A 25,733-nucleotide genomic window follows, 5' to 3' on the forward strand; every position below is an offset into this window, starting at 1 on the left:
TGTTACGGATGTGGTTCCTGCAAAGGAACCAAATCAGCGGATATTTCAGAGCGCCACCTATAGTACTCGATAAAACTCAAACTTTCATTAAAACACACACGCAAGATACTCAATTAAAGCTACACTCGTTGTGAATCTAGCCAACATGTCAGATTTGTAAAATGCTTTTCGGCGAAAGCATGAGAAGCTATTATCTGATAGCATGCATCCCCCAAAATACCTGAACGAGACCTAAACAAAAGATTTTGCAAATTTTTACAAATCACTTCAAACTACTTTTGTAAACCAATTTTAGGTATTAATAAACGTTAATAATCGATCAAATTAATCACGGGGCGTTCTGTATTCGATAGCAGCAAGTCTTGAAATCATCGGCCATTTTTCACTTTCATAACTTCCTCCGGTTCGCCCCAAGACAGGATGTGCTTATACGTCATCTCACCAAGGATAAACCAGCCATGAAATGCCAGTACTGGCGGCATCGTGTGGAAGCTGTAGGCATTGTAATGGGAACCTCATCTATTTTCTATCGCCTTAGACAATAAATTGACTGGCGGATGAATATTTTTGTGTTTTTGGTGACCAGTTTTCCCAGGGATTTTTACTCCTAAACATGTTCTGTTATAGCCACAGACACGATTTAACCAGTTTTAGAGACTTCAGAGTGTTTTCTATACACACATACTTATCATATGCATATACTATATTCCTGGCATGAGTAGCAGGACGTTGAAATGTTGCGCGATTTTTTACAAAAAGCTGCGAAAATTCGCATCATCCGTAACAGGTTTTAACCTCTTGAAACTCTGGGGGCAGCATTTAATTTTTGGATAAAAAACGTTCCTGTTTAAAACGGGATATTTTGTCACGACAAGATGCTCGACTATGCATATAATTGACAGCTTTGGATGGAAAACACTCAAACGTTTCCAAAACTGCAAAGATATTGTCTGTGAGTGCAACAGAACTGATGTTACAGGCGAAACCCAGATAAAAATCCAATCCGGAAGTGCCCCATGTTTTGAAAGCGCTGCGTTCCATTGAGTCCCTAATTGAGCTGTGAATGGGCTATCAACCAGATTACTCTTTCTCCGTATTCCCGAAGGTGTCTACAGCATTGTGACGTAGTTTTACGCATTTATGTTGAAGAATACCCGTACTGGTCACCTGATGCTGCCAGAGAGATTCTCGTGTAAAATACAGAGGTAGCTGTTACTCCAATCGGTCCTACTGAAAAACGAATTGTCCCGATGGATATATTATCGAATAGATATTTGAAAAAGACCTTGAGGATTGATTATAAACAACGTTTGCCATGTTTCTGTCGATATTATGGAGCTAATTTGGAATATTTGTCGAGGTGTCCCGCTAGTGGCACGCCTATCCCAAACAAGTTTTAAAGGATTTTGATTTGTGACTGAAAATGGGAGAGTGGACTCACTCTTTCACATTTTATTCACAACATTATTTAGCGAGATGACATTAGCAAATATGTGGCGAACACCGACAAGACAGAGGGCATTTTTTTAGCAGTATGCGGCAATTTAATTAGAAAAATCTATATTTTATGAATAATCAGGAAAAAAACATCTGTTCAGTTAGTTTGCGGAGATGGTGCCATAAATGAGCCTCATCCCTGTTGATTTTCAGCTATATGTTTAGGAACGTAACTGGCTTCAGCTATCTACCTTCTCAAAGTGCTGTTGCAGGTTGCTCTCCACCTGCATGCGGGCTGACAGCTGGCAGGCCCGGGGTTCTGGTGCAGCCTTCCTGGGTGTCCCGATCTCCTCATCGGCATCCGCCCCCAGGAACACCCTCTCGTCAAAGTCCCCCACAGTCAGCACATACTCCTCATACTCCCGGTTTATCGCTTTACTGGGTGGCACACACACGTTATCAGACCATAAGCAAGCAATGTTAAACACAAGAAGCTTCAAACGTGACCGAGATTGAAAACATTCTAGGCACCTCTACAAATGACAGATTAGGATACAATAACAAACTTACTTGTTATCTATGAAATTTGGTGTGTCCAGAAGATCAGTGAGCAGCTCCTCATTCCCTTTAAGTATCTGGAGAAGACAATGAATGAGTCAACACACTGGGCCCTGGGGGCTTAACAGTTCCCTCGCAGGGATCAAACGAGACTGATGCACTTTCCCATATTTTCAAGGATCATTTTATTCTAGTCCAGACAAAAATATGTTCCAATTACTATCTCCCACAGGATTTACTATATTCAAAATTAATTATGCCGGCATCTGTATTTATGTGCTGTGGATGGGAGAATCCTCCCACAGAAGGACTGACAGAAGAAGAGAAATGACCTTGGCTGGGGGAGGGGCATGTGTCTGAACATTTTATGTGTAGGGGTTTGTGGTTGGATTATGGAATATGTACATTACTGAGCTTTTGTGTGTGTGTGGGGCATGGTCGTTTTAAGCCACCACAGTACTCCTCCAGATAGCAGGTTGTCATTGTTTTAATGAGGGGTCTCACCTGCCGCTCAAAGAGCCTTTTAATGTAGGGCTTGAAGTAGTGCTCCTTGATGCCCTTAGCCTCTACCACCAAGCCATCGTGTAGCTCACACAGCCGATCGATGACACATGGCGGCTCGTCCGGGGTGTTGTTTTCCAACCTGAAGATGCTGGGCATGCCTGAGGACAAAGGAAGCCAAGGTCAAAGAACATTTTTACATTTTGTTTTGTTTATCTCCACTCTTCAGTATGTTATTGACGCATCACCACTGATTAATCTGCCGCTTTCTCCATTTCTCATATTCAAAAGTATAATGCTATTTTTCATAATTTAAGTCTGAATGAGTAAATCAAATAAGTGTCATCAGCTCGCTTCATTTTATTTATTACCTTTTCTAATGTAGCTGTGTTTTGTTATTGGTTGCAAATTACTTACATAGGGCTGGGCGATAAATCAATATCAATAATTAGAGGTAATTACTTCCCTCAATAACGATATAAAAAAGTTCCGATTAATTTTCAATATTGTCGATAAAGAATAATTAGGTACAGCAGTCCATTTTCCCTCTGACGCAGCAGGAACGTGCAGAGAAGTGACAATATGCACGTGGAGAGGTATAGGCACACTAAAAACCACTTAGCACCTTGAAAAATGAGTGATGTAGGCGAAAACAGTGGCAGTGATAGCCATGGAGTAGGAGCAGCTTCCAACTCAGAAATTATTGATGAAAAGGGTTCAACTGTTTGTTATTTGTAGGTGGTTTGGTTTTTTGAAGTCCGACAAAGAGCAGAGCAATGTTTGGTGTGACTTGTGCCGTAGACAGGTGGCTACCAAGTCTGGTAATACGACAAACCTTGTTCACCATCTGAAGCAAAATAACTCTTTGGAACATGCTGAAAGTTTGAGTTTGTGCCACGGTATTGATAAACGCCCCTCAAGCACCAGCCAATCTAGGGATGTTCGCTATCTCACTATCCACTATATCCACTATATTGACAGAGTGGAGTTGTCGAAATGCCTTCAAACATCATACTTTCCCGATGACCACACGGGTGAAGCTATAGCAGAGGTGCTCATTAACACTCTCGTCTCCTGGGAACTCAGTCAAGACAGACAGGTCTACATTACAACGGATAGTGGTGCGAACGTGGTGAAGGCCGCTCAAATCAACAAATGGACCAGACTGCAATGTTTTTGGACTTCGTCTGCACTTGGCCATTGGTAGGTAACTTTGTCAATTGTGTATATTGAAGTGATTGGTTCATCAACTGATTAAGTTAAATATTACATAACTAAACCGATTGTGATTTCTCAGAGCGTGGGTAGATAAAAAAACGACTGGATCGAGCAATTGTAGTGTGTAAGAAAGTGGTCGGTGCCTTTTCCTATTCGTGGAAAAAGAAGATACCTGGCAGTTGCTCAAAAAGAACAACCTAGAACAGCACCAGTTGGTGACAGAGCAGCCTACCAGGTGGGGATCACGTCAAAAGATGGTACAAAGAGCACTGGAGCAGGAGAAAGCCATTTCACACATCTTGTCCAGTGACAAGACCCAGAACTTAGCTCCCACCTATAGAGATGTACAGTTGAAGTTGGAAGTTAACATACAATTAGGTTGGAGTCATTAAAACTCGTTTTTCAACCAATTTCTTGTTCTTGCATTAACTTCTTATGGCTGGGGGGCAGTATTGAGTAGCTTCGATGAATAAGATGCCCAAAGTAAACGGCCTGCTCCTCAGTCTCAGTTGCTAATATATGCATATTACTATTAGTAGTATTGGATAGAAAACAATCCAAAGTTTCTAAAACTGTTTGAATGATGTCTGTGAGTATAACAGAACTCGTTTGGCAGGCAAAATCCTGAGGAGAAATCAAAACAGGAAGTGAGAAATCTGAGATTTGTATGTATTCACCACAGTTCCCAATGAAATCCCCTTGAGATATTAATGATGTTCCACTAGATGTCAACCATCTATAGAAATTTGAATGAGACTACTGTGTTGTGGGAGTGAATGAGAGCAGAATCTATCAGGTGTCTGGCAGTCAGCCATTTTCTGATCACGCTTATTCCTCATGGTATCCACTTGCGTTCCATTGCTCATGAAGACACAAAGGAATACTCCGGTTGGAACTTTATTGAAGCTATATGTTAAAAACATCCTAATGATTGATTCTGTACTTAGTTTGAAATGTTTCTTCGACCTGTAATATAACTTTTTGAAGTTTTTGTCCAACGTAACGCTGACCAGAATGAGCATTTGGATATGTATACCAAACGCACTAACAAAAGAAGGTATTTGGACATAATCGAACAAAACAAACATTTATTGTGGACCTGGGATTCCTGGAGTGCTTTCTGATGTAGATCAAAGGGAATATTTATCATGTAATTTCTTGTTTATGTTGACGCCAACATGGCGGCTATTGTGACTAATTATTCTGAGCGCCGTCTCAGATTATTGCATGGTTTGCTGATTCCGCAAAGTTTTTTTGAAATCAGACACAGCGGTTGCATTAAGGAGAGGTATATCTGTAATTCCATGTGTATAACTTGTATTATCATTATTATTATCATCTACATTTATGATCAGTATTTCTCTTGAATGATGTGGCTATGCAAAATCACTGGATGTTTTTGGAAATAGTGAATGTCGGGCGCTCGCTCTCTCTGTCTGTCAGGCGCTCGCTCGCTGTCTCTGTCGGGCGCTCGCTCTCTCGCAGTCTCTGTCTGTCGGGCGCTCGCTCGCTGTCTTTCGGGTGACAATAAGAAAAATTAAAGCCTTTGGTTTGTTCAGGCATTCTTGAGTCTGAAGCGGACATGCACCTTGTAAACATTATTTGATTAATATCGTGATAATTATCATTATCGAATGAAAAATGTTAAATCTATTTAGTGATAATTTATTTGCCATTTCGTCCATTCCTACTTTTACGTCAATTACAGCTTGCTACCTTTGAAAAGTGGGTTGACAAGGTCTTTCCTGTTGGAGCATAGCAGGGCATTTCCAAACACCAAGTCCAAGCAGCAGAGCAGGAGGTGGTATGAGTTCACCAAGTCATCGCCAATCATACGGAAATTTCCTACAATCACAATTGGGGAGTAGATGATGTCACTAATAGGTGGGACTGAATGCATTGGGTTAAATTAAACAGAATTTCCCGCAATGGTTAAAACATGCTAAAGAAAACTGATTACATTTCCTAGCTTACCTTTAGTGTACACAAACAGGGTCCAGCAGAATTTGAATACATCGCTGACGTGACAGGGCAGGCGCCTAACATAGTGAGAGGGGAGATAGGGTTTCCGTTATGGGATGTCATAGGTAGCATTTCATGCAAGCGTCTGAAACATGCAATTAATATTTCAAAAGTGATGAGATCTTTGGTAAAGAGAGTGACAGACAGCGAGCGCCCGACTGACAGAGACAGCGAGCGAGCGCCCGACTGACAGAGAGACAGCGAGCGAATGAGCGAGCGCCCGACAGACAGCGAGCGCCCGATAGCCAGCGAGCGCCCGACAGAGACAGCGAGCGAGCGCCCGACAGAGACAGCGAGTGAGTGCCCGACAGCAAGCGAGCGCCCGACAGCGAGCGAGCGCCCGACAGAGACAGTGAGCGAGCGAGCGCCCGACAGAGACAGCGAGCGCCCGACAGAGACAGCGAGCGCCCGACAGAGACAGCGAGCGAGCGAGCGCCCGACAGAGACAGCGAGCGAGCGAGCGCCCGACAGAGACAGCGAGCGAGCGAGCGCCCGACAGAGACAGCGAGCGAGCGAGCGCCCGACAGAGACAGCGAGCGAGCGCCCGACAGAGACAGCGAGCGAGCGAGCGCCCGACAGAGACAGCGAGCGAGCGCCCGACAGAGACAGCGAGCGAGCGAGCGCCCGACAGAGACAGCGAGCGAGCGAGCGCCCGACAGAGACAGCGAGCGAGCGAGCGCCCGACAGAGACAGCGAGCGAGCGCCCGACAGAGACAGCGAGCGAGCGCCCGACAGAGACAGCGAGCGAGCGCCCGACAGAGACAGCGAGCGAGCGCCCGACAGAGACAGCGAGCGAGCGCCCGACAGAGACAGCGAGCGAGCGCCCGACAGAGACAGCGAGCGAGCGCCCGACAGAGACAGCGAGCGAGCGCCCGACAGAGACAGCGAGCCCGACAGAGATAGCGAGCCCGCGCCCGACAGAGATAGCGAGCCCGACAGCGAGCGAGCGCCCGACAGAGACAGCGAGCGAGCGCCCGACAGAGACAGCGAGCCCGCGCCCGACAGAGATAGCGAGCCCGCGCCCGACAGAGATAGCGAGCCCGACAGCGAGCGAGCGCCCGACAGAGACAGCGAGCGAGCGCCCGACAGAGACAGCGAGCGAGCGCCCGACAGAGACAGCGAGCGAGCGAGCGCCCGACAGAGACAGCGAGCGAGCGAGCGCCCGACAGAGACAGCGAGCGAGCGCCCGACAGAGACAGCGAGCGAGCGCCCGACAGAGACAGCGAGCGAGCGAGCGCCCGACAGAGACAGCGAGCGAGCGAGCGCCCGACAGAGACAGCGAGCGAGCGAGCGCCCGACAGAGACAGCGAGCGAGCGAGCGCCCGACAGAGACAGCGAGCGAGCGCCCGACAGAGACAGCGAGCGAGCGCCCGACAGACAGCGAGCGAGCGCCCGACAGAGACAGCGAGCGAGCGCCCGACAGAGACAGCGAGCGAGCGCCCGACAGAGACAGCGAGCGAGCGCCCAGAGACAGAGACAGCGAGCGAGCGCCCGACAGAGATAGCGAGCCCGCGCCCGACAGAGACAGCGAGCCCGACAGACAGCGAGCGAGTGCCCGACAGAGACAGCGAGCGAGCGCCCGACAGAGACAGCGAGCGAGCGCCCGACAGAGACAGTGAGCGAGCGAGCGCCCGACAGAGACAGCGAGCGAGCGAGCGCCCGACAGAGACAGCGAGCGAGCGAGCGCCCGACAGAGACAGCGAGCGAGCGAGCGCCCGACAGAGACAGCGAGCGAGCGAGCGCCCGACAGAGACAGCGAGCGAGCGAGCGCCCGACAGAGACAGCGAGCGAGCGCCCGACAGAGACAGCGAGCGAGCGCCCGACAGAGATAGCGAGCCCAGCGCCCGACAGAGATAGCGAGCCCGCGCCCGACAGAGATAGCGAGCCCGACAGACAGCGAGCGAGCGCCCGACAGAGACAGCGAGCGAGCGCCCGACAGAGACAGCGAGCGAGCGCCCGACAGAGACAGCGAGCGAGCGAGCAGCCCGACAGAGACAGCGAGCGAGCGAGCGCCCGACAGAGACAGCGAGCGAGCGAGCGCCCCGACAGAGACAGCGAGCGAGCCCGCGCCCGACAGAGACAGCGAGCGAGCCCGCGCCCGACAGAGACAGCGAGCGAGCCCGCGCCCGACAGAGATAGCGAGCGAGCGCCCGACAGAGACAGCGAGCGAGCGCCCGACAGAGATAGCGAGCGAGCGCCCGACAGAGACAGCGAGCGAGCGCCCGACAGAGATAGCGAGCCCGCGCCCGACAGAGACAGCGAGCCCGCGCCCGACAGAGATCGCGAGCCCGACAGACAGCGAGCGAGCGCCCGACAGAGACAGCGAGCGAGCGAGCGCCCGACAGAGACAGCGAGCGAGCGAGCGCCCGACAGAGACAGCGAGCGAGCGCCCGACAGAGACAGCGAGCGAGCGCCCGACAGAGACAGCGAGCGAGCACCCGACAGAGACAGCGAGCGCCCGACAGAGACAGCGAGCGAGCGCCCGACAGAGACAGCGAGCGAGCGAGCGCCCGACAGAGACAGCGAGCGAGCGAGCGCCCGACAGAGACAGCGAGCGAGCGAGCGCCCGACAGAGACAGCGAGCGAGCGAGCGCCCGACAGAGACAGCGAGCGAGCGAGCGCCCGACAGAGACAGCGAGCGAGCGAGCGCCCGACAGAGACAGCGAGCGAGCGAGCGCCCGACAGAGACAGCGAGCGAGCGCCCGACAGAGACAGCGAGCGAGCGCCCGACAGAGACAGCGAGCGAGCGCCCGACAGAGACAGCGAGCCCGCGCCCGACAGAGATAGCGAGCCCGACAGACAGCGAGCGAGCGCCCGACAGAGACAGCGAGCGAGCGCCCGACAGAGACAGCGAGCGAGCGAGCGCCCGACAGAGACAGCGAGCGAGCGCCCGACAGAGACAGCAGCGAGCGAGCGAGCGCCCGACAGAGACAGCGAGCGAGCGAGCGCCCGACAGAGACAGCGAGCGAGCCCGCGCCCGACAGAGACAGCGAGCGAGCGAGCGCCCGACAGAGACAGCGAGCGAGCCCGCGCCCGACAGAGATATCGAGCGAGCGCCCGACAGAGACAGCGAGCGAGCGCCCGACAGAGATAGCGAGCCCGCGCCCGACAGAGATCGCGAGCCCGCGCCCGACAGAGATCGCGAGCCCGACAGACAGCGAGCGAGCGCCCGACAGAGACAGCGAGCGAGCGAGCGAGCGCCCGACAGAGACAGCGAGCGAGCGCCCGACAGACAGAGACAGCGAGCGAGCGAGCGCCAGACAGAGACAGCGAGCGAGCGAGCGCCCGACAGAGACAGCGAGCGAGCACCCGACAGAGACAGCGAGCGCCCGACAGAGACAGCGAGCGAGCGCCCGACAGAGACAGCGCGAGCGAGCGCCCGACAGAGACAGCGAGCGAGCGAGCGCCCGACAGAGACAGCGAGCGAGCGAGCGCCCGACAGAGACAGCGAGCGAGCGCCCGACAGAGACAGCGAGCGAGCGCCCGACAGAGATAGCGAGCCCGCGCCCGACAGAGATAGCGAGCGAGCGCCCGACAGAGATAGCGAGCCCGACAGACAGCGAGCGAGCGCCCGACAGAGACAGCGAGCGAGCGCCCGACAGAGACAGCGAGCGAGCGAGCGCCCGACAGAGACAGCGAGCGAGCGCCCGACAGAGACAGCGAGCGAGCGAGCGCCCGACAGAGACAGCGAGCGAGCGAGCGCCCGACAGAGACAGCGAGCGAGCCCGCGCCCGACAGAGACAGCGAGCGAGCCCGCGCCCGACAGAGACAGCGAGCGAGCCGAGCGCCCGACAGAGATATCGAGCGAGCGCCCGACAGAGACAGCGAGCGAGCGCCCGACAGAGATAGCGAGCCCGCGCCCGACAGAGATCGCGAGCCCGCGCCCGACAGAGATCGCGAGCCCGACAGACAGCGAGCGAGCGCCCGACAGAGACAGCGAGCGAGCGAGCGAGCGCCCGACAGAGACAGCGAGCGAGCGCCCGACAGAGACAGCGAGCGAGCGAGCGCCCGACAGAGACAGCGAGCGAGCGAGCGCCCGACAGAGACAGCGAGCGAGCACCCGACAGAGACAGCGAGCGCCCGACAGAGACAGCGAGCGAGCGCCCGACAGAGACAGCGAGCGAGCGCCTGACAGAGACAGCGAGCGAGCGCCCGACAGAGATAGCGAGCCCGCGCCCGACAGAGATAGCGAGCCCGACAGACAGCGAGCGAGCGCCCGACAGAGACAGCGAGCGAGCGCCCAACAGAGACAGCGAGCGAGCGCCCGACAGAGACAGCGAGCGAGCGCCCGACAGAGACAGCGAGCGAGTGAGCGAGCGCCCGACAGAGACAGCGAGCGAGCGCCCGACAGAGATAGCGAGCCCGCGCCCGACAGAGATAGCGAGCCCGCGCCCCGACAGAGATCGCGAGCCCGACAGACAGCGAGCGAGCGCCCGACAGAGACAGCGAGCGAGCGCCCGACAGAGACAGCGAGCGAGCGAGCGCCCGACAGAGACAGCGAGCGAGCGAGCGCCCGACAGAGACAGCGAGCGAGCGAGCGCCCGACAGAGACAGCGAGCGAGCGAGCGCCCCGACAGAGACAGCGAGCGAGCGAGCGCCCGACAGAGACAGCGAGCGAGCGCCCGCCCGACAGAGACAGCGAGCGAGCGCCCGCCCGACAGAGACAGCGAGCGAGCGAGCGCCCGACAGAGACAGCGAGCGAGCGAGCGCCCGACAGAGACAGCGAGCGAGCGCCCGACAGAGACAGCGAGCGCCCGACAGAGACAGCGAGCGAGCGCCCGACAGAGACAGCGAGCGAGCGAGCGCCCGACAGAGACAGCGAGCGAGCGAGCGCCCGACAGAGACAGCGAGCGAGCGCCCGACAGAGACAGCGAGCGAGCGCCCGACAGAGATAGCGAGCCCGCGCCCGACAGAGACAGCGAGCCCGACAGACAGCGAGCGAGCGCCCGACAGAGACAGCGAGCGAGCGCCCGACAGAGACAGCGAGCGAGCGCCCGACAGAGACAGCGAGCGAGCGCCCGACAGAGACAGCGAGCGAGCGCCCGACAGAGACAGCGAGCGAGCGCCCGACAGAGACAGCGAGCGAGCGCCCGACAGAGACAGCGAGCCCGCGCCCGACAGAGATAGCGAGCCCGCGCCCGACAGAGACCGCGAGCCCGACAGACAGCGAGCGCCCGACAGAGACAGCGAGCGAGCGCCCGACAGAGACAGCGAGCGAGCGAGCGCCCGACAGAGACAGCGAGCGAGCGAGCGCCCGACAGAGACAGCGAGCGAGCGAGCGCCCGACAGAGACAGCGAGCGAGCGAGCGCCCGACAGAGACAGCGAGCGAGCGAGCGCCCGACAGAGACAGCGAGCGAGCGAGCGCCCGACAGAGACAGCGAGCGAGCGCCCGACAGACAGCGAGCGAGCGCCCGACAGACAGCGAGCGAGCGCCCGACAGACAGACAGAGACAGCGAGCGAGCGAGCGCCCGACAGACAGACAGACAGAGACAGCGAGCGAGCGCCCGACAGACACAGCGAGCGAGCGCCCGACAGACACAGCGAGCGAGCGCCCGACAGACAGACACAGCGAGCGAGCGAGCGCCCGACAGACAGAGACAGCGAGCGAGCGCCCGACAGACAGAGACAGCGAGCGAGCGCCCGACAGACAGAGACAGCGAGCGAGCGCCCGACAGACAGAGACAGCGAGCGAGCGCCCGACAGAGACAGCGAGCGAGCGCCCGACAGACAGAGACAGCGAGCGAGCGAGCGCCCGACAGACAGAGACAGCGAGCGAGCGCCCGACAGAGACAGCGAGCGAGCGAGCGCCCGACAGAGGCAGCGAGCGAGCGAGCGCCCGACAGAGGCAGCGAGCGAGCGCCCGACATAGACAGCGAGCGAGCGAGCGCCCGACAGAGACAGCGAGCGAGCGAGCGCCCGACAGAGACAGCGAGCGAGCGAGCGCCCGACAGACAGCGAGCGAGCGCCCGACAGAGACAGCGAGCGAGCGAGCGCCCGACAGAGACAGCGAGCGAGCGCCCGACAGAGACAGCGAGCGCCCGACAGCGAGCGAGCGCCCGACAGCGAGCGAGCGCCCGACAGAGACAGCGAGCGCCCGACAGACAGAGACAGCGAGCGAGCGCCCGACAGAGACAGCGAGCGAGCGAGCGCCCGACAGAGACAGCGAGCGAGCGAGCGCCCGACAGAGACAGCGAGCGAGCGAGCGCCCGACAGAGACAGCGAGCGAGCGAGCGCCCGACAGAGACAGCGAGCGAGCGCCCGACAGAGACAGCGAGCGAGCGCCCGACAGAGATAGCGAGCCCGCGCCCGACAGAGATAGCGAGCCCGCGCCCGACAGAGATAGCGAGCCCGACAGACAGCGAGCGAGCGCCCGACAGAGACAGCGAGCGAGCGCCCGACAGAGACAGCGAGCGAGCGAGCGCCCGACAGAGACAGCGAGCGAGCGCCCGACAGAGACAGCGAGCGAGCGAGCGCCCGACAGAGACAGCGAGCGAGCGAGCGCCCGACAGAGACAGCGAGCGAGCCCGCGCCCGACAGAGACAGCGAGCGAGCCGCGCCCGACAGAGACAGCGAGCGAGCCCGCGCCCGACAGAGATATCGAGCGAGCGCCCGACAGAGACAGCGAGCGAGCGCCCGACAGAGATAGCGAGCCCGCGCCCGACAGAGATCGCGAGCCCGCGCCCGACAGAGATCGCGAGCCCGACAGACAGCGAGCGAGCGCCCGACAGAGACAGCGAGCGAGCGAGCGAGCGCCCGACAGAGACAGCGAGCGAGCGCCCGACAGAGACAGCGAGCGAGCGAGCGCCCGACAGAGACAGCGAGCGAGCGAGCGCCCGACAGAGACAGCGAGCGAGCACCCGACAGAGACAGCGAGCGCCCGACAGAGACAGCGAGCGAGCGCCCGACAGAGACAGCGAGCGAGCGAGCGCCCGACAGAGACAGCGAGCGAGCGCCTGACAGAGACAGCGAGCGAGCGCCCGACAGAGATAGCGAGCCCGCGCCCGACAGAGATAGCGAGCCCGACAGACAGCGAGCGAGCGCCCGACAGAGACAGCGAGCGAGCGCCCAACAGAGACAGCGAGCGAGCGCCCGACAGAGACAGCGAGCGAGCGCCCGACAGAGACAGCGAGCGAGTGAGCGAGCGCCCGACAGAGACAGCGAGCGAGCGCCCGACAGAGATAGCGAGCCCGCGCCCGACAGAGATAGCGAGCCCGCGCCCGACAGAGATCGCGAGCCCGACAGACAGCGAGCGAGCGCCCGACAGAGACAGCGAGCGAGCGCCCGACAGAGACAGCGAGCGAGCGAGCGCCCGACAGAGACAGCGAGCGAGCGAGCGCCCGACAGAGACAGCGAGCGAGCGAGCGCCCGACAGAGACAGCGAGCGAGCGAGCGCCCGACAGAGACAGCGAGCGAGCGAGCGCCCGACAGAGACAGCGAGCGAGCGCCCGCCCGACAGAGACAGCGAGCGAGCGCCCCGCCCGACAGAGACAGCGAGCGAGCGAGCGCCCGACAGAGACAGCGAGCGAGCGAGCGCCCGACAGAGACAGCGAGCGAGCGCCCGACAGAGACAGCGAGCGCCCGACAGAGACAGCGAGCGAGCGCCCGACAGAGACAGCGAGCGAGCGAGCGCCCGACAGAGACAGCGAGCGAGCGAGCGCCCGACAGAGACAGCGAGCGAGCGCCCGACAGAGACAGCGAGCGAGCGCCCGACAGAGACAGCGAGCGAGCGCCCGACAGAGACAGCGAGCGAGCGCCCGACAGAGACAGCGAGCGAGCGCCCGACAGAGACAGCGAGCCCGCGCCCGACAGAGACAGCGAGCCCGCGCCCGACAGAGACCGCGAGCGAGCCCGACAGACAGCGAGCGCCGACAGAGACAGCGAGCGCCCGACAGAGACAGCGAGCGAGCGCCCGACAGAGACAGCGAGCGAGCGAGCGCCCGACAGAGAGAGCGAGCGAGCGCCCAGCGAGCGAGCGAGCGCCCGACAGAGACAGCGAGCGAGCGAGCGCCCGACAGAGACAGCGAGCGAGCGAGCGCCCGACAGAGACAGCGAGCGAGCGCCCGACAGAGACAGCGAGCGAGCGCCCGACAGAGACAGCGAGCGAGCGCCCGACAGACAGCGAGCGAGCGCCCGACAGACAGAGACAGCGAGCGAGCGCCCGACAGACAGACAGCGAGACAGAGACAGCGAGCGAGCGCCCCGACAGACGAGACAGAGAGCGCCCGACAGACAGAGACAGCGAGCGCCCGACAGACAGAGACAGCGAGCGAGCGCCCGACAGACAGAGACAGCGAGCGAGCGCCCGACAGACAGAGACAGCGAGCGAGCGCCCGACAGACAGAGACAGCGAGCGAGCGCCCGACAGACAGAGACAGCGAGCGAGCGCCCGACAGACAGAGACGAGCGAGCGACAGACAGAGACAGCGAGCGAGCGAGCGCCCGACAGACAGAGACAGCGAGCGAGCGAGCGCCCAGACAGACAGCGAGCGAGCGCCCGACAGAGACAGCGAGCGAGCGAGCGCCCGACAGAGACAGCGAGCGAGCGAGCGCCCGACAGAGACAGCGAGCGAGCGAGCGCCCGACAGAGAGAGCGAGCGAGCGCCCGACAGCGAGCGAGCGCCCGACAGAGACAGCGAGCGAGCGCCCGACAGAGACAGCGAGCGAGCGCCGACAGAGACAGCGAGCGAGCGCCCGACAGAGAGCGCCCAGCGAGCGAGCGCCCGACAGAGACAGCGAGCGCCCGACAGCAGAGACAGCGAGCGAGCGCCGACAGAGACAGCGAGCGAGCGAGCGCCCGACAGAGACAGCGAGCGAGCGAGCGCCCGACAGAGACAGCGAGCGAGCGAGCGCCCGACAGAGACAGCGAGCGAGCGCCCGACAGAGACAGCGAGCGAGCGCCCGACAGAGACAGCGAGCGAGCGCCCGACAGAGATAGCGAGCCCGCGCCCGACAGAGATAGCGAGCCCGCGCCCGACAGAGATAGCGAGCCCGACAGACAGCGAGCGAGCGCCCGACAGAGACAGCGAGCGAGCGCCCGACAGAGACAGCGAGCGAGCGAGCGCCCGACAGAGACAGCGAGCGAGCGCCCGACAGAGACAGCGAGCGAGCGAGCGCCCGACAGAGACAGCGAGCGAGCGAGCGCCCGACAGAGACAGCGAGCGAGCCCGCGCCCGACAGAGACAGCGAGCGAGCCCGCGCCCGACAGAGACAGCGAGCGAGCCCGCGCCCGACAGAGATATCGAGCGAGCGCCCGACAGAGACAGCGAGCGAGCGCCCGACAGAGATAGCGAGCCCGCGCCCGACAGAGATCGCGAGCCCGCGCCCGACAGAGATCGCGAGCCCGACAGACAGCGAGCGAGCGCCCGACAGAGACAGCGAGCGAGCGAGCGAGCGCCCGACAGAGACAGCGAGCGAGCGCCCGACAGAGACAGCGAGCGAGCGAGCGCCCGACAGAGACAGCGAGCGAGCGAGCGCCCGACAGAGACAGCGAGCGAGCACCCGACAGAGACAGCGAGCGCCCGACAGAGACAGCGAGCGAGCGCCCGACAGAGACAGCGAGCGAGCGAGCGCCCGACAGAGACAGCGAGCGAGCGCCTGACAGAGACAGCGAGCGAGCGCCCGACAGAGATAGCGAGCCCGCGCCCGACAGAGATAGCGAGCCCGACAGACAGCGAGCGAGCGCCCGACAGAGACAGCGAGCGAGCGCCCAACAGAGACAGCGAGCGAGCGCCCGACAGAGACAGCGAGCGAGCGCCCGACAGAGACAGCGAGCGAGTGAGCGAGCGCCCGACAGAGACAGCGAGCGAGCGCCCGACAGAGATAGCGAGCCCGCGCCCGACAGAGATAGCGAGCCCGCGCCCGACAGAGATCGCGAGCCCGACAGACAGCGAGCGAGCGCCCGACAGAGACAGCGAGCGAGCGCCCGACAGAGACAGCGAGCGAGCGAGCGCCCGACAGAGACAGCGAGCGAGCGAGCGCCCGACAGAGACAGCGAGCGAGCGAGCGCCCGACAGAGACAGCGAGCGAGCGAGCGCCCGACAGAGACAGCGAGCGAGCGCCCGCCCGACAGAGACAGCGAGCGAGCGCCCGCCCGACAGAGACAGCGAGCGAGCGAGCGCCCGACAGAGACAGCGAGCGAGCGAGCGCCCGACAGAGACAGCGAGCGAGCGCCCGACAGAGACAGCGAGCGCCCGACAGAGACAGCGAGCGAGCGCCCGACAGAGACAGCGAGCGAGCGAGCGCCCGACAGAGACAGCGAGCGAGCGAGCGCCCCGACAGAGACAGCGAGCGAGCGCCCGACAGAGACAGCGAGCGAGCGCCCGACAGAGATAGCGAGCCCGCGCCCGACAGAGACAGCGAGCCCGACAGACAGCGAGCGAGCGCCCGACAGAGACAGCGAGCGAGCGCCCGACAGAGACAGCGAGCGAGCGCCCGACAGAGACAGCGAGCGAGCGCCCGACAGAGACAGCGAGCGAGCGCCCGACAGAGACAGCGAGCGAGCGCCCGACAGAGACAGCGAGCGAGCGCCCGACAGAGACAGCGAGCCCGCGCCCGACAGAGATAGCGAGCCCGCGCCCGACAGAGACCGCGAGCCCGACAGACAGCGAGCGCCCGACAGAGACAGCGAGCGAGCGCCCGACAGAGACAGCGAGCGAGCGAGCGCCCGACAGAGACAGCGAGCGAGCGAGCGCCCGACAGAGACAGCGAGCGAGCGAGCGCCCGACAGAGACAGCGAGCGAGCGAGCGCCCGACAGAGACAGCGAGCGAGCGAGCGCCCGACAGAGACAGCGAGCGAGCGAGCGCCCGACAGAGACAGCGAGCGAGCGCCCGACAGACAGCGAGCGAGCGCCCGACAGACAGCGAGCGAGCGCCCGACAGACAGACAGAGACAGCGAGCGAGCGAGCGCCCCGACAGACAGACAGACAGAGACAGCGAGCGAGCGCCCGACAGACACAGCGAGCGAGCGCCCGACAGACACAGCGAGCGAGCGCCCGACAGACAGACACAGCGAGCGAGCGAGCGCCCGACAGACAGAGACAGCGAGCGAGCGCCCGACAGACAGAGACAGCGAGCGAGCGCCCGACAGACAGAGACAGCGAGCGAGCGCCCGACAGACAGAGACAGCGAGCGAGCGCCCGACAGAGACAGCGAGCGAGCGCCCGACAGACAGAGACAGCGAGCGAGCGAGCGCCCGACAGACAGAGACAGCGAGCGAGCGCCCGACAGAGACAGCGAGCGAGCGAGCGCCCGACAGAGGCAGCGAGCGAGCGAGCGCCCGACAGAGGCAGCGAGCGAGCGCCCGACATAGACAGCGAGCGAGCGAGCGCCCGACAGAGACAGCGAGCGAGCGAGCGCCCGACAGAGACAGCGAGCGAGCGAGCGCCCGACAGACAGCGAGCGAGCGCCCGACAGAGACAGCGAGCGAGCGAGCGCCCGACAGAGACAGCGAGCGAGCGCCCGACAGAGACAGCGAGCGAGCGCCCGACAGAGACAGCGAGCGCCCGACAGCGAGCGAGCGCCCGACAGCGAGCGAGCGCCCGACAGAGACAGCGAGCGCCCGACAGACAGAGACAGCGAGCGAGCGCCCGACCGACAGAGACAGCGAGCGAGCGAGCGCCCGACAGACAGACAGAGACAGCGAGCGAGCGAGCGCCCGACAGAGACAGCGAGCGAGCGCCCGACAGAGACAGCGAGCGAGCGCCCGACAGAGACAGCGAGCGAGCGCCCGACAGAGACAGCGAGCGAGCGCCCGACAGAGATAGCGAGCCCGCGCCCGACAGAGATAGCGAGCCCGCGCCCGACAGAGATAGCGAGCCCGACAGACATAGCGAGCCCGACAGACAGCGAGCGAGCGCCCGACAGAGACAGCGAGCGAGCGCCCGACAGAGACAGCGAGCGACAAACGACAGCGAGCGAGCGCCCGACAGAGACAGCGAGCGAGCGCCCGACAGACAGAGACAGCGAGCGAGCGCCCGACAGACAGAGACAGCGAGCGAGCGAGCGCCCGACAGAGACAGCGAGCGAGCGCCCGACAGACAGAGAGACAGCGAGCGAGCGAGCGCCCGACAGACAGAGACAGCGAGCGAGCGCCCGACAGACAGAGACAGCGAGCGAGCGCCCGACAGACAGACACAGCGAGCGAGCGCCCGACAGACAGAGACAGCGAGCGAGCGCCCGACAGAGATAGCGAGCCCGCGCCCGACAGAGATAGCGAGCCCGCGCCCGACAGAGATAGCGAGCCCGACAGACAGCGAGCGAGCGCCCGACAGAGACAGCGAGCGAGCGAGCGCCCGACAGAGACAGCGAGCGAGCGCCCGACAGAGACAGCGAGCGAGCGAGCGAGCGCCCGACAGAGACAGCGAGCGAGCGAGCGCCCGACAGAGACAGCGAGCGAGCGAGCGCCCCGACAGAGACAGCGAGCGAGCGCCCGACAGAGACAGCGAGCGAGCGCCCGACAGAGACAGCGAGCGAGCGCCCGACAGAGACAGCGAGCGAGCGCCCGACAGAGACAGCGAGCGAGCGAGCGCCCGACAGAGACAGCGAGCGAGCGAGCGCCCCGACAGAGACAGCGAGCGAGCGCCCGACAGAGACAGCGAGCGAGCGCCCGACAGAGACAGCGAGCGAGCGAGCGCCCGACAGAGACAGCGAGCGAGCGAGCGCCCGACAGAGACAGCGAGCGAGCGCCCGACAGACAGACACAGCGAGCGAGCGCCCGACAGACAGAGACAGCGAGCGAGCGCCCGACAGAGATAGCGAGCCCGCGCCCGACAGAGATAGCGAGCCCGCGCCCGACAGAGATAGCGAGCCCGACAGAGACAGCGAGCGAGCGCCCGACAGAGACAGCGAGCGAGCGCCCGACAGAGACAGCGAGCGAGCGCCCAACAGAGACAGCGAGCGAGCGCCCGAAAGAGATAGCGAGCCCGCGCCCGACAGAGATAGCGAGCCCGCGCCCGACAGACAGCGAGCGAGCGCCCGACAGAGACAGCGAGCGAGCGAGCGCCCGACAGAGACAGCGAGCGAGCGAGCGCCCGACAGAGACAGCGAGCGAGCGAGCGCCCGACAGAGACAGCGAGCGAGCGAGCGCCCGACAGAGACAGCGAGCGAGCGAGCGCCCGACAGAGACAGCGAGCGAGCGCCCGACAGAGACAGCGAGCGAGCGCCCGACAGAGACAGCGAGCGAGCGCCCGACAGAGACAGCGAGCGAGCGAGCGCCCGACAGAGACAGCGAGCGAGCGAGCGCCCGACAGAGACAGCGAGCGAGCGAGCGCCCGACAGAGACAGCGAGCGAGCGCCCGACAGAGATAGCGAGCCCGCGCCCGACAGAGATAGCGAGCCCGACAGACAGCGAGCGAGCGCCCGACAGAGACAGCGAGCGAGCGCCCGACAGAGACAGCGAGCGAGCGCCCGACAGAGACAGCGAGCGAGCGCCCGACAGAGACAGCGAGCGAGCGCCCGACAGAGACAGCGAGCGAGCGCCCGACAGAGACAGCGAGCGAGTGAGCGAGCGCCCGACAGAGACAGCGAGCGAGCGCCCGACAGAGATAGCGAGCCCGCGCCCGACAGAGATTGCGAGCCCGACAGACAGCGAGCGAGCGCCCGACAGAGACAGCGAGCGAGCGCCCGACAGAGACAGCGAGCGAGCGCCCGACAGAGACAGCGAGCGAGCGCCCGACAGAGACAGCGAGCGAGCGAGCGCCCGACAGAGATAGCGAGCGAGCGAGCGCCCGACAGAGACAGCGAGCGAGCGAGCGCCCGACAGAGACAGCGAGCGAGCGAGCGCCCGACAGAGACAGCGAGCGAGCGAGCGCCCGACAGAGACAGCGAGCGAGCGAGCGCCCGACAGAGACAGCGAGCGAGCGAGCGCCCGACAGAGACAGCGAGCGAGCGCCCGACAGACAGCGAGCGAGCGAGCGCCCGACAGAGACAGCGAGCGAGCGAGCGCCCGACAGAGACAGCGAGCGAGCGAGCGCCCGACAGAGACACAGCGAGCGAGCGCCCGACAGAGACAGCGAGCCCGCGCCCGACAGAGACAGCGAGCCCGACAGACAGCGAGCGAGCGCCCGACAGAGACAGCGAGCGAGCGCCCGACAGAGACAGCGAGCGAGCGCCCGACAGAGACAGCGAGCGAGCGCCCGACAGAGACAGCGAGCTCGCCGACAGAGACAGCGAGCGAGCGAGCGCCCGACAGAGACAGCGAGCGAGCGCCCGACAGAGACAGCGAGCGCCCGACAGAGACAGCGAGCGAGCGAGCGCCCGACAGAGACAGCGAGCGAGCGAGCGCCCGACAGAGACAGCGAGCGAGCGAGCGCCCGACAGAGACAGCGAGCGAGCGAGCGCCCGACAGAGACAGCGAGCGAGCGAGCGCCCGACAGAGACAGCGAGACAGCGAGCGAGCGCCCGACAGAGACAGCGAGACAGCGAGCGAGCGCCCGACAGAGACAGCGAGACAGCGAGCGAGCGCCCGACAGACAGAGACAGAGCGAGCGAGCGCCCGACAGAGACAGCGAGCGAGCGCCCGACAGACAGAGACAGCGAGCGAGCGCCCGACAGACAGAGACAGCGAGCGAGCGCCCGACAGACAGAGACAGCGAGCGAGCGCCCGACAGACAGAGACAGCGAGCGAGCGCCCGACAGACAGACACAGCGAGCGAGCGCCCGACAGACAGAGACAGCGAGCGAGCGCCCGACAGACAGAGACAGCGAGCGAGCGCCCGACAGACAGAGACAGCGAGCGAGCGCCCGACAGACAGAGACAGCGAGCGAGCGCCCGACAGACAGACAGAGACAGCGAGCGAGCGAGCGCCCGACAGACAGAGACAGCGAGCGAGCGCCCGACAGACAGAGACAGCGAGCGAGCGAGCGAGCGCCCGACAGACAGAGACAGCGAGCGAGCGCCCGACAGAGACAGCGAGCGAGCGAGCGCCCGACAGAGACAGCGAGCGAGCGAGCGCCCGACAGAGACAGCGAGCGAGCGCCCGACAGAGACAGCGAGCGAGCGCCCGACAGAGACAGCGAGCGAGCGCCCGACAGAGACAGCGAGCGAGCGCCCGACAGCGAGCGAGCGCCCGACAGAGACAGCGAGCGAGCGCCCGACAGCGAGCGAGCGCCCGACAGAGACAGCGAGCGAGCGCCCGACAGAGACAGCGAGCGAGCGCCCGACAGCGAGCGAGCGCCCGACAGAGACAGCGAGCGAGCGCCCGACAGCGAGCGAGCGAGCGCCCGACAGAGACAGCGAGCGAGCGAGCGCCCGACAGAGACAGCGAGCGCCCGACAGAGACAGCGAGCGAGCGAGCGCCCGACAGAGACAGCGAGCGAGCGAGCGCCCGACAGAGAGAGCGAGCGAGCGCCCGACAGAGACAGCGAGCGAGCGCCCGACAGAGACAGCGAGCGAGCGCCCGACAGAGACAGCGAGCGAGCGCCCGCCCGACAGAGACAGCGAGCGAGCGCCCGCCGGCGAGCGAGCGCCCGCCAGCGAGCGAGCGCCCGCCAGCGAGCGCGAGCGAGCGCCCGCCAGAGACAGCGAGCGAGCGAGCGCCAGAGACAGCGAGCGAGCGAGCGCCCGCTAGAGACAGCGAGCGAGCGCCCGCCCGCTAGAGACAGCGAGCGAGCGCCCGCCCGCTAGAGACAGCGAGCGAGCGCCCGCTAGAGACAGCGAGCGAGCGCCCGCTAGAGACAGCGAGCGAGAGAGCGCCCGCTAGAGACAGCGAGCGAGAGAGCGCCCGCTAGAGGCAGCGAGCGAGCGAGCGCCCGCTAGGGCAGCGAGCGAGCGAGCGCCCGCTAGGGACAGCGAGCGAGCGCCCGCCAGGGACAGCGAGCGAGCGCCCGCTAGGGACAGCGAGCGAGCGCCCGCTAGGGACAGCGAGCGAGCGCCCGCTAGAGACAGCGAGCGAGCGCCCGCTAGAGACAGCGAGCGCCCGACAGACAGAGACAGCGAGCGAGCGCCCGACAGACAGAGACAGCGAGCGAGCGCCCGACAGACAGAGACAGCGAGCGAGCGCCCGACAGACAGAGACAGCGAGCGAGCGCCCGACAGACAGAGACAGCGAGCGAGCGCCCGACAGACAGAGACAGCGAGCGAGCGCCCGACAGAGACAGCGAGCGAGCGCCCGACAGAGACAGCGAGCGAGCGAGCGACAGAGACAGCGAGCGAGCGAGCGCCCGACAGAGACAGCGAGCGCCCGACAGAGACAGCGAGCGCCAGAGACAGTGAGCGAGCGAGCGCCCGACAGAGGCAGCGAGCGAGAGAGACAGTGAGCGAGCGAGCGCCCGACAGAGGCAGCGAGCGAGAGAGACAGTGAGCGAGCGAGCGCCCGACAGAGGCAGCGAGCGAGAGAGACAGCGAGCGAGCGCCCGACAGAGACAGCGAGCGAGCGAGCGCCCGACAGAGACAGCGAGCGAGCGAGCGCCCGACAGAGACAGCGAGCGAGCGAGCGCCCGACAGAGACAGCGAGCGAGCGAGCGCCCGACAGAGACAGCGAGCGAGCGAGCGCCCGACAGAGACAGCGAGCGAGCGCCCGACAGAGACAGCGAGCGAGCGAGCGCCCGACAGAGACAGCAGCGAGCGAGCGCCCGACAGAGACAGCGAGCGAGCGAGCGCCCGACAGAGACAGCGAGCGAGCGAGCGCCCGCTAGAGACAGCGAGCGAGCGCCCGCTAGGGACAGCGAGCGAGCGCCCGCTAGAGACAGCGAGCGAGCGCCCGCTAGAGACAGCGAGCGAGCGCCCGCTAGAGACAGCGAGCGAGCGCCCGCTAGAGACAGCGAGCGAGCGCCCGCTAGACACAGCGAGCGAGCGCCCGCTAGAGACGGCGAGCGAGCGCCCGACAGACAGACAGAGACGGCGAGCGAGCGCCCGACAGACAGACAGACAGAGACGGCGAGCGAGCGCCCGACACAGACAGACAGAGACGGCGAGCGAGCGCCCAACAGACAGACAGACAGAGACGGCGAGCGAGCGCCCAGACACAGACAGACAGAGACGGCGAGCGAGCAAGCGCCCGACAGAGACGGCGAGCGAGCAAGCGCCCGACAGAGACGGCGAGCGAGCAAGCGCCCGACAGAGACGGCGAGCAAGCGAGCGCCCGACAGACAGAGACGGCGAGCAAGCGAGCGCCCGACAGACAGACGGCGAGCAAGCGAGCGCCCGACAGACAGAGACGGCGAGCGAGCGCCCGACAGAGACGGCGAGCGAGCAAGCGCCCGACAGAGACGGCGAGCGAGCAAGCGCCCGACAGAGACGGCGAGCGAGCAAGCGCCCGACAGAGACGGCGAGCGAGCAAGCGCCCGACAGAGACGGCGAGCGAGCAAGCGCCCGACAGAGACGGCGAGCGAATGAGCGAGCGCCCGACAGAGACGGCGAGCGAACGCGAGTGAACGGCAGATGGTCGTTCTAAAACAAGAAGCTCCCACGCTGAGGTCTGTCCAACGCTGGTCCGACCAGGCTGACTCCACACTCCAAGACTGATTCCATCACGTGGACTGGGAGATGTTTCGTATTGCGTCAGACAACATTGACGAATACGCTGATTCAGTGTGAGAGTTCATTAGAACGTGCGTTGAAGATGTCGTTCCCATAGCAACGATTAAAACATTCCCTAACCAGAAACCGTGGATTGATGGCAGCATTCGTGTGGAACTGAAGGCGCGAACCACTGCTTTTAATCAGGGCAAGGTGTCTGGTGACATGACTGAATACAAACAGTGCAGCTATTCCCTCCGCAAGGCTATCAAACAAGCTAAGCGCCAGTACAGAGACAAAGTAGAATCTCAATTCAACGGCTCAGACACAAGAGGCATGTGGCAGGGTCTACAGTCAATCACGGACTACAGGAAGAAACCCAGCCCAGTCACGGACCAGGATGTCTTGCTCCCAGGCAGACTAAATAACTTTTGCCCGCTTTGAGGACAATACAGTGCCACTGACACGGCCTGCAACGAAAACATGCGGTCTCTCCTTCACTGCAGCCGAAGTGAGTAAGACATTTAGACGTGTTAACCCTCGCAAGGCTGGAGGCCCAGACGGCATCCCCAGCCGCGCCCTCAGAGCATGCGCAGACCAGCTGGCCGGTGTGTTTACGGACATATTCAATCAATCCCTATACCAGTCTGCTGTTCCCACATGCTTCAAGAGGGCCACCATTGTTCCTGTTCCCAAGAAAGCTAAGGTAACTGAGCTAAACGACTACCGCCCCGTAGCACTCACATCCGTCATCATGAAGTGCTTTGAGAGACTAGTCAAGGACCATATCACCTCCACCCTACCTGACACCCTTGACCCACTCCAATTTGCTTACCGCCCAAATAGGTCCACAGACGATGCAATCTCAACCACACTGCACACTGCCCTAACCCATCTGGACAAGAGGAATACCTATGTGAGAATGCTGTTCATCGACTACAGCTCGGCATTCAACACCATAGTACCCTCCAAGCTCGTCATCAAGCTCGAGACCCTGGGTCCCGACCCCGCTCTGTGCAACTGGGTACTGGACTTCCTGACGGGCCGCCCCCAGGTGGTGAGGGTAGGCAACAACATCTCCTCCCCGCTGATCCTCAACACTGGGGCCCCACAAGGGTGCGTTCTGAGCCCTCTCCTGTACTCCCTGTTCACCCACCACTGCGTGGCCATGCACGCCTCCAACTCAATCATCAAGTTTGCGGACGACACAGTGGTAGGCTTGATTACCAATAACGACGAGACGGCCTACAGGGAGGAGGTGAGGGCCCTCGGAGTGTGGTGTCAGGAAAATAACCTCACACTCAACGTCAACAAAACTAAGGAGATGATTGTGGACTTCAGGAAACAGCAGAGGGAACACCCCCCCATCCACATCGATGGAACAGTAGTGGAGAGGGTAGCAAGTTTTAAGTTCCTCGGCATACACATCACAGACAAACTGAATTGGTCCACTCACACAGACAGCATCGTGAGGAAGGCGCAGCAGCGCCTCTTCAACCTCAGGAGGCTGAAGAAATTCGGCTTGTCACCAAAAGCACTCACAAACTTCTACAGATGCACAATCGAGAGCATCCTGGCGGGCTGTATCACCGCCTGGTATGGCAACTGCACCGCCCTCAACCGTAAGGCTCTCCAGAGGGTAGTGAGGTCTGCACAACGCATCACCGGGGGCAAACTACCTGCCCTCCAGGACACCTACACCACCCAATGCTACAGGAAGGCCATAAAGATCATCAAGGACATCAACCACCCGAGCCACTGCCTGTTCACCCCGCTGTCATCCAGAAGGCGAGGTCAGTACAGGTGCATCAAAGCTGGGACCGAGAGACTGAAAAACAGCTTCTATCTCAAGGCCATCAGACTGTTAAACAGCCACCACTAACATTGAGTGGCTACTGCCAACACACTGTCAATGACACTGACTCTACTCCAGCCACTTTAATCATGGGAATTGATGGGAAATGATGTAAATATATCACTAGCCACTTTAAACAATGCTACCTTATATAATGTTACTTACCCTACATTATTCATCTCATATGCATACGTAGATACTGTACTCTATATCATCGACTGCATCCTTATGTAATACATGTATCACTAGCCACTTTAACTACGCCACTTGGTTTACATACTCATCTCATATGTATATACTGTACTCGATATCATCTACTGTATCTTGCCTATGCTGCTCTGTACCATCACTCATTCATATATCCTTATGTACATATTCTTTATCCCCTTACACTGTGTATAAGACAGTAGTTTTTTTGGGAATTGTTAGTTAGATTACTTGTTCGTTATTACCGCATTGTCGGAACTAGAAGCACAAGCATTTCGCTACACTCGCATTAACATCTGCTAACCATGTGTATGTGACAAATAAAATTTGATTGATTTGATTTGGTTATGTCGTTAGCCTGGAGGTTCTTGTTCAATTCATATGCACAAAACAAACAAAAGCATTCACTGTGAAGGTTGATAGGCTACTTGTAGGCTATTCATACATAGCTTATGCACAAAACTTAATTCAATTTAT

At 61.6% G+C, this 25,733-nt stretch overlaps 1 protein-coding gene across 3 annotated transcripts in view; it reads right to left on the bottom strand.

The window, feature by feature from the left end:
* rbl1 (retinoblastoma-like 1 (p107)) overlaps positions 1 to 25,733 on the bottom strand; it is a 69,876-nt gene that overhangs the window by 26,838 nt on the left and 17,305 nt on the right. For all 3 annotated transcript variants that reach the window (XM_024444751.2, XM_024444743.2, XM_024444757.2), the window contains 5 exons: positions 5,689 to 5,753; positions 5,431 to 5,559; positions 2,500 to 2,657; positions 2,008 to 2,072; positions 1,689 to 1,875 (listed from right to left, as the gene is read on the bottom strand). In XM_024444751.2, the coding sequence (XP_024300519.1) occupies positions 1,689 to 1,875; positions 2,008 to 2,072; positions 2,500 to 2,657; positions 5,431 to 5,559; positions 5,689 to 5,753 (604 nt within the window). The remainder of the gene's footprint in view (positions 1 to 1,688; positions 1,876 to 2,007; positions 2,073 to 2,499; positions 2,658 to 5,430; positions 5,560 to 5,688; positions 5,754 to 25,733) is intronic.

The sequence above is a fragment of the Oncorhynchus tshawytscha genome, linkage group LG02 (genome assembly GCF_018296145.1).
Source record: "Oncorhynchus tshawytscha isolate Ot180627B linkage group LG02, Otsh_v2.0, whole genome shotgun sequence".
In the NCBI taxonomy this organism is placed as follows: domain Eukaryota; kingdom Metazoa; phylum Chordata; class Actinopteri; order Salmoniformes; family Salmonidae; genus Oncorhynchus; species Oncorhynchus tshawytscha.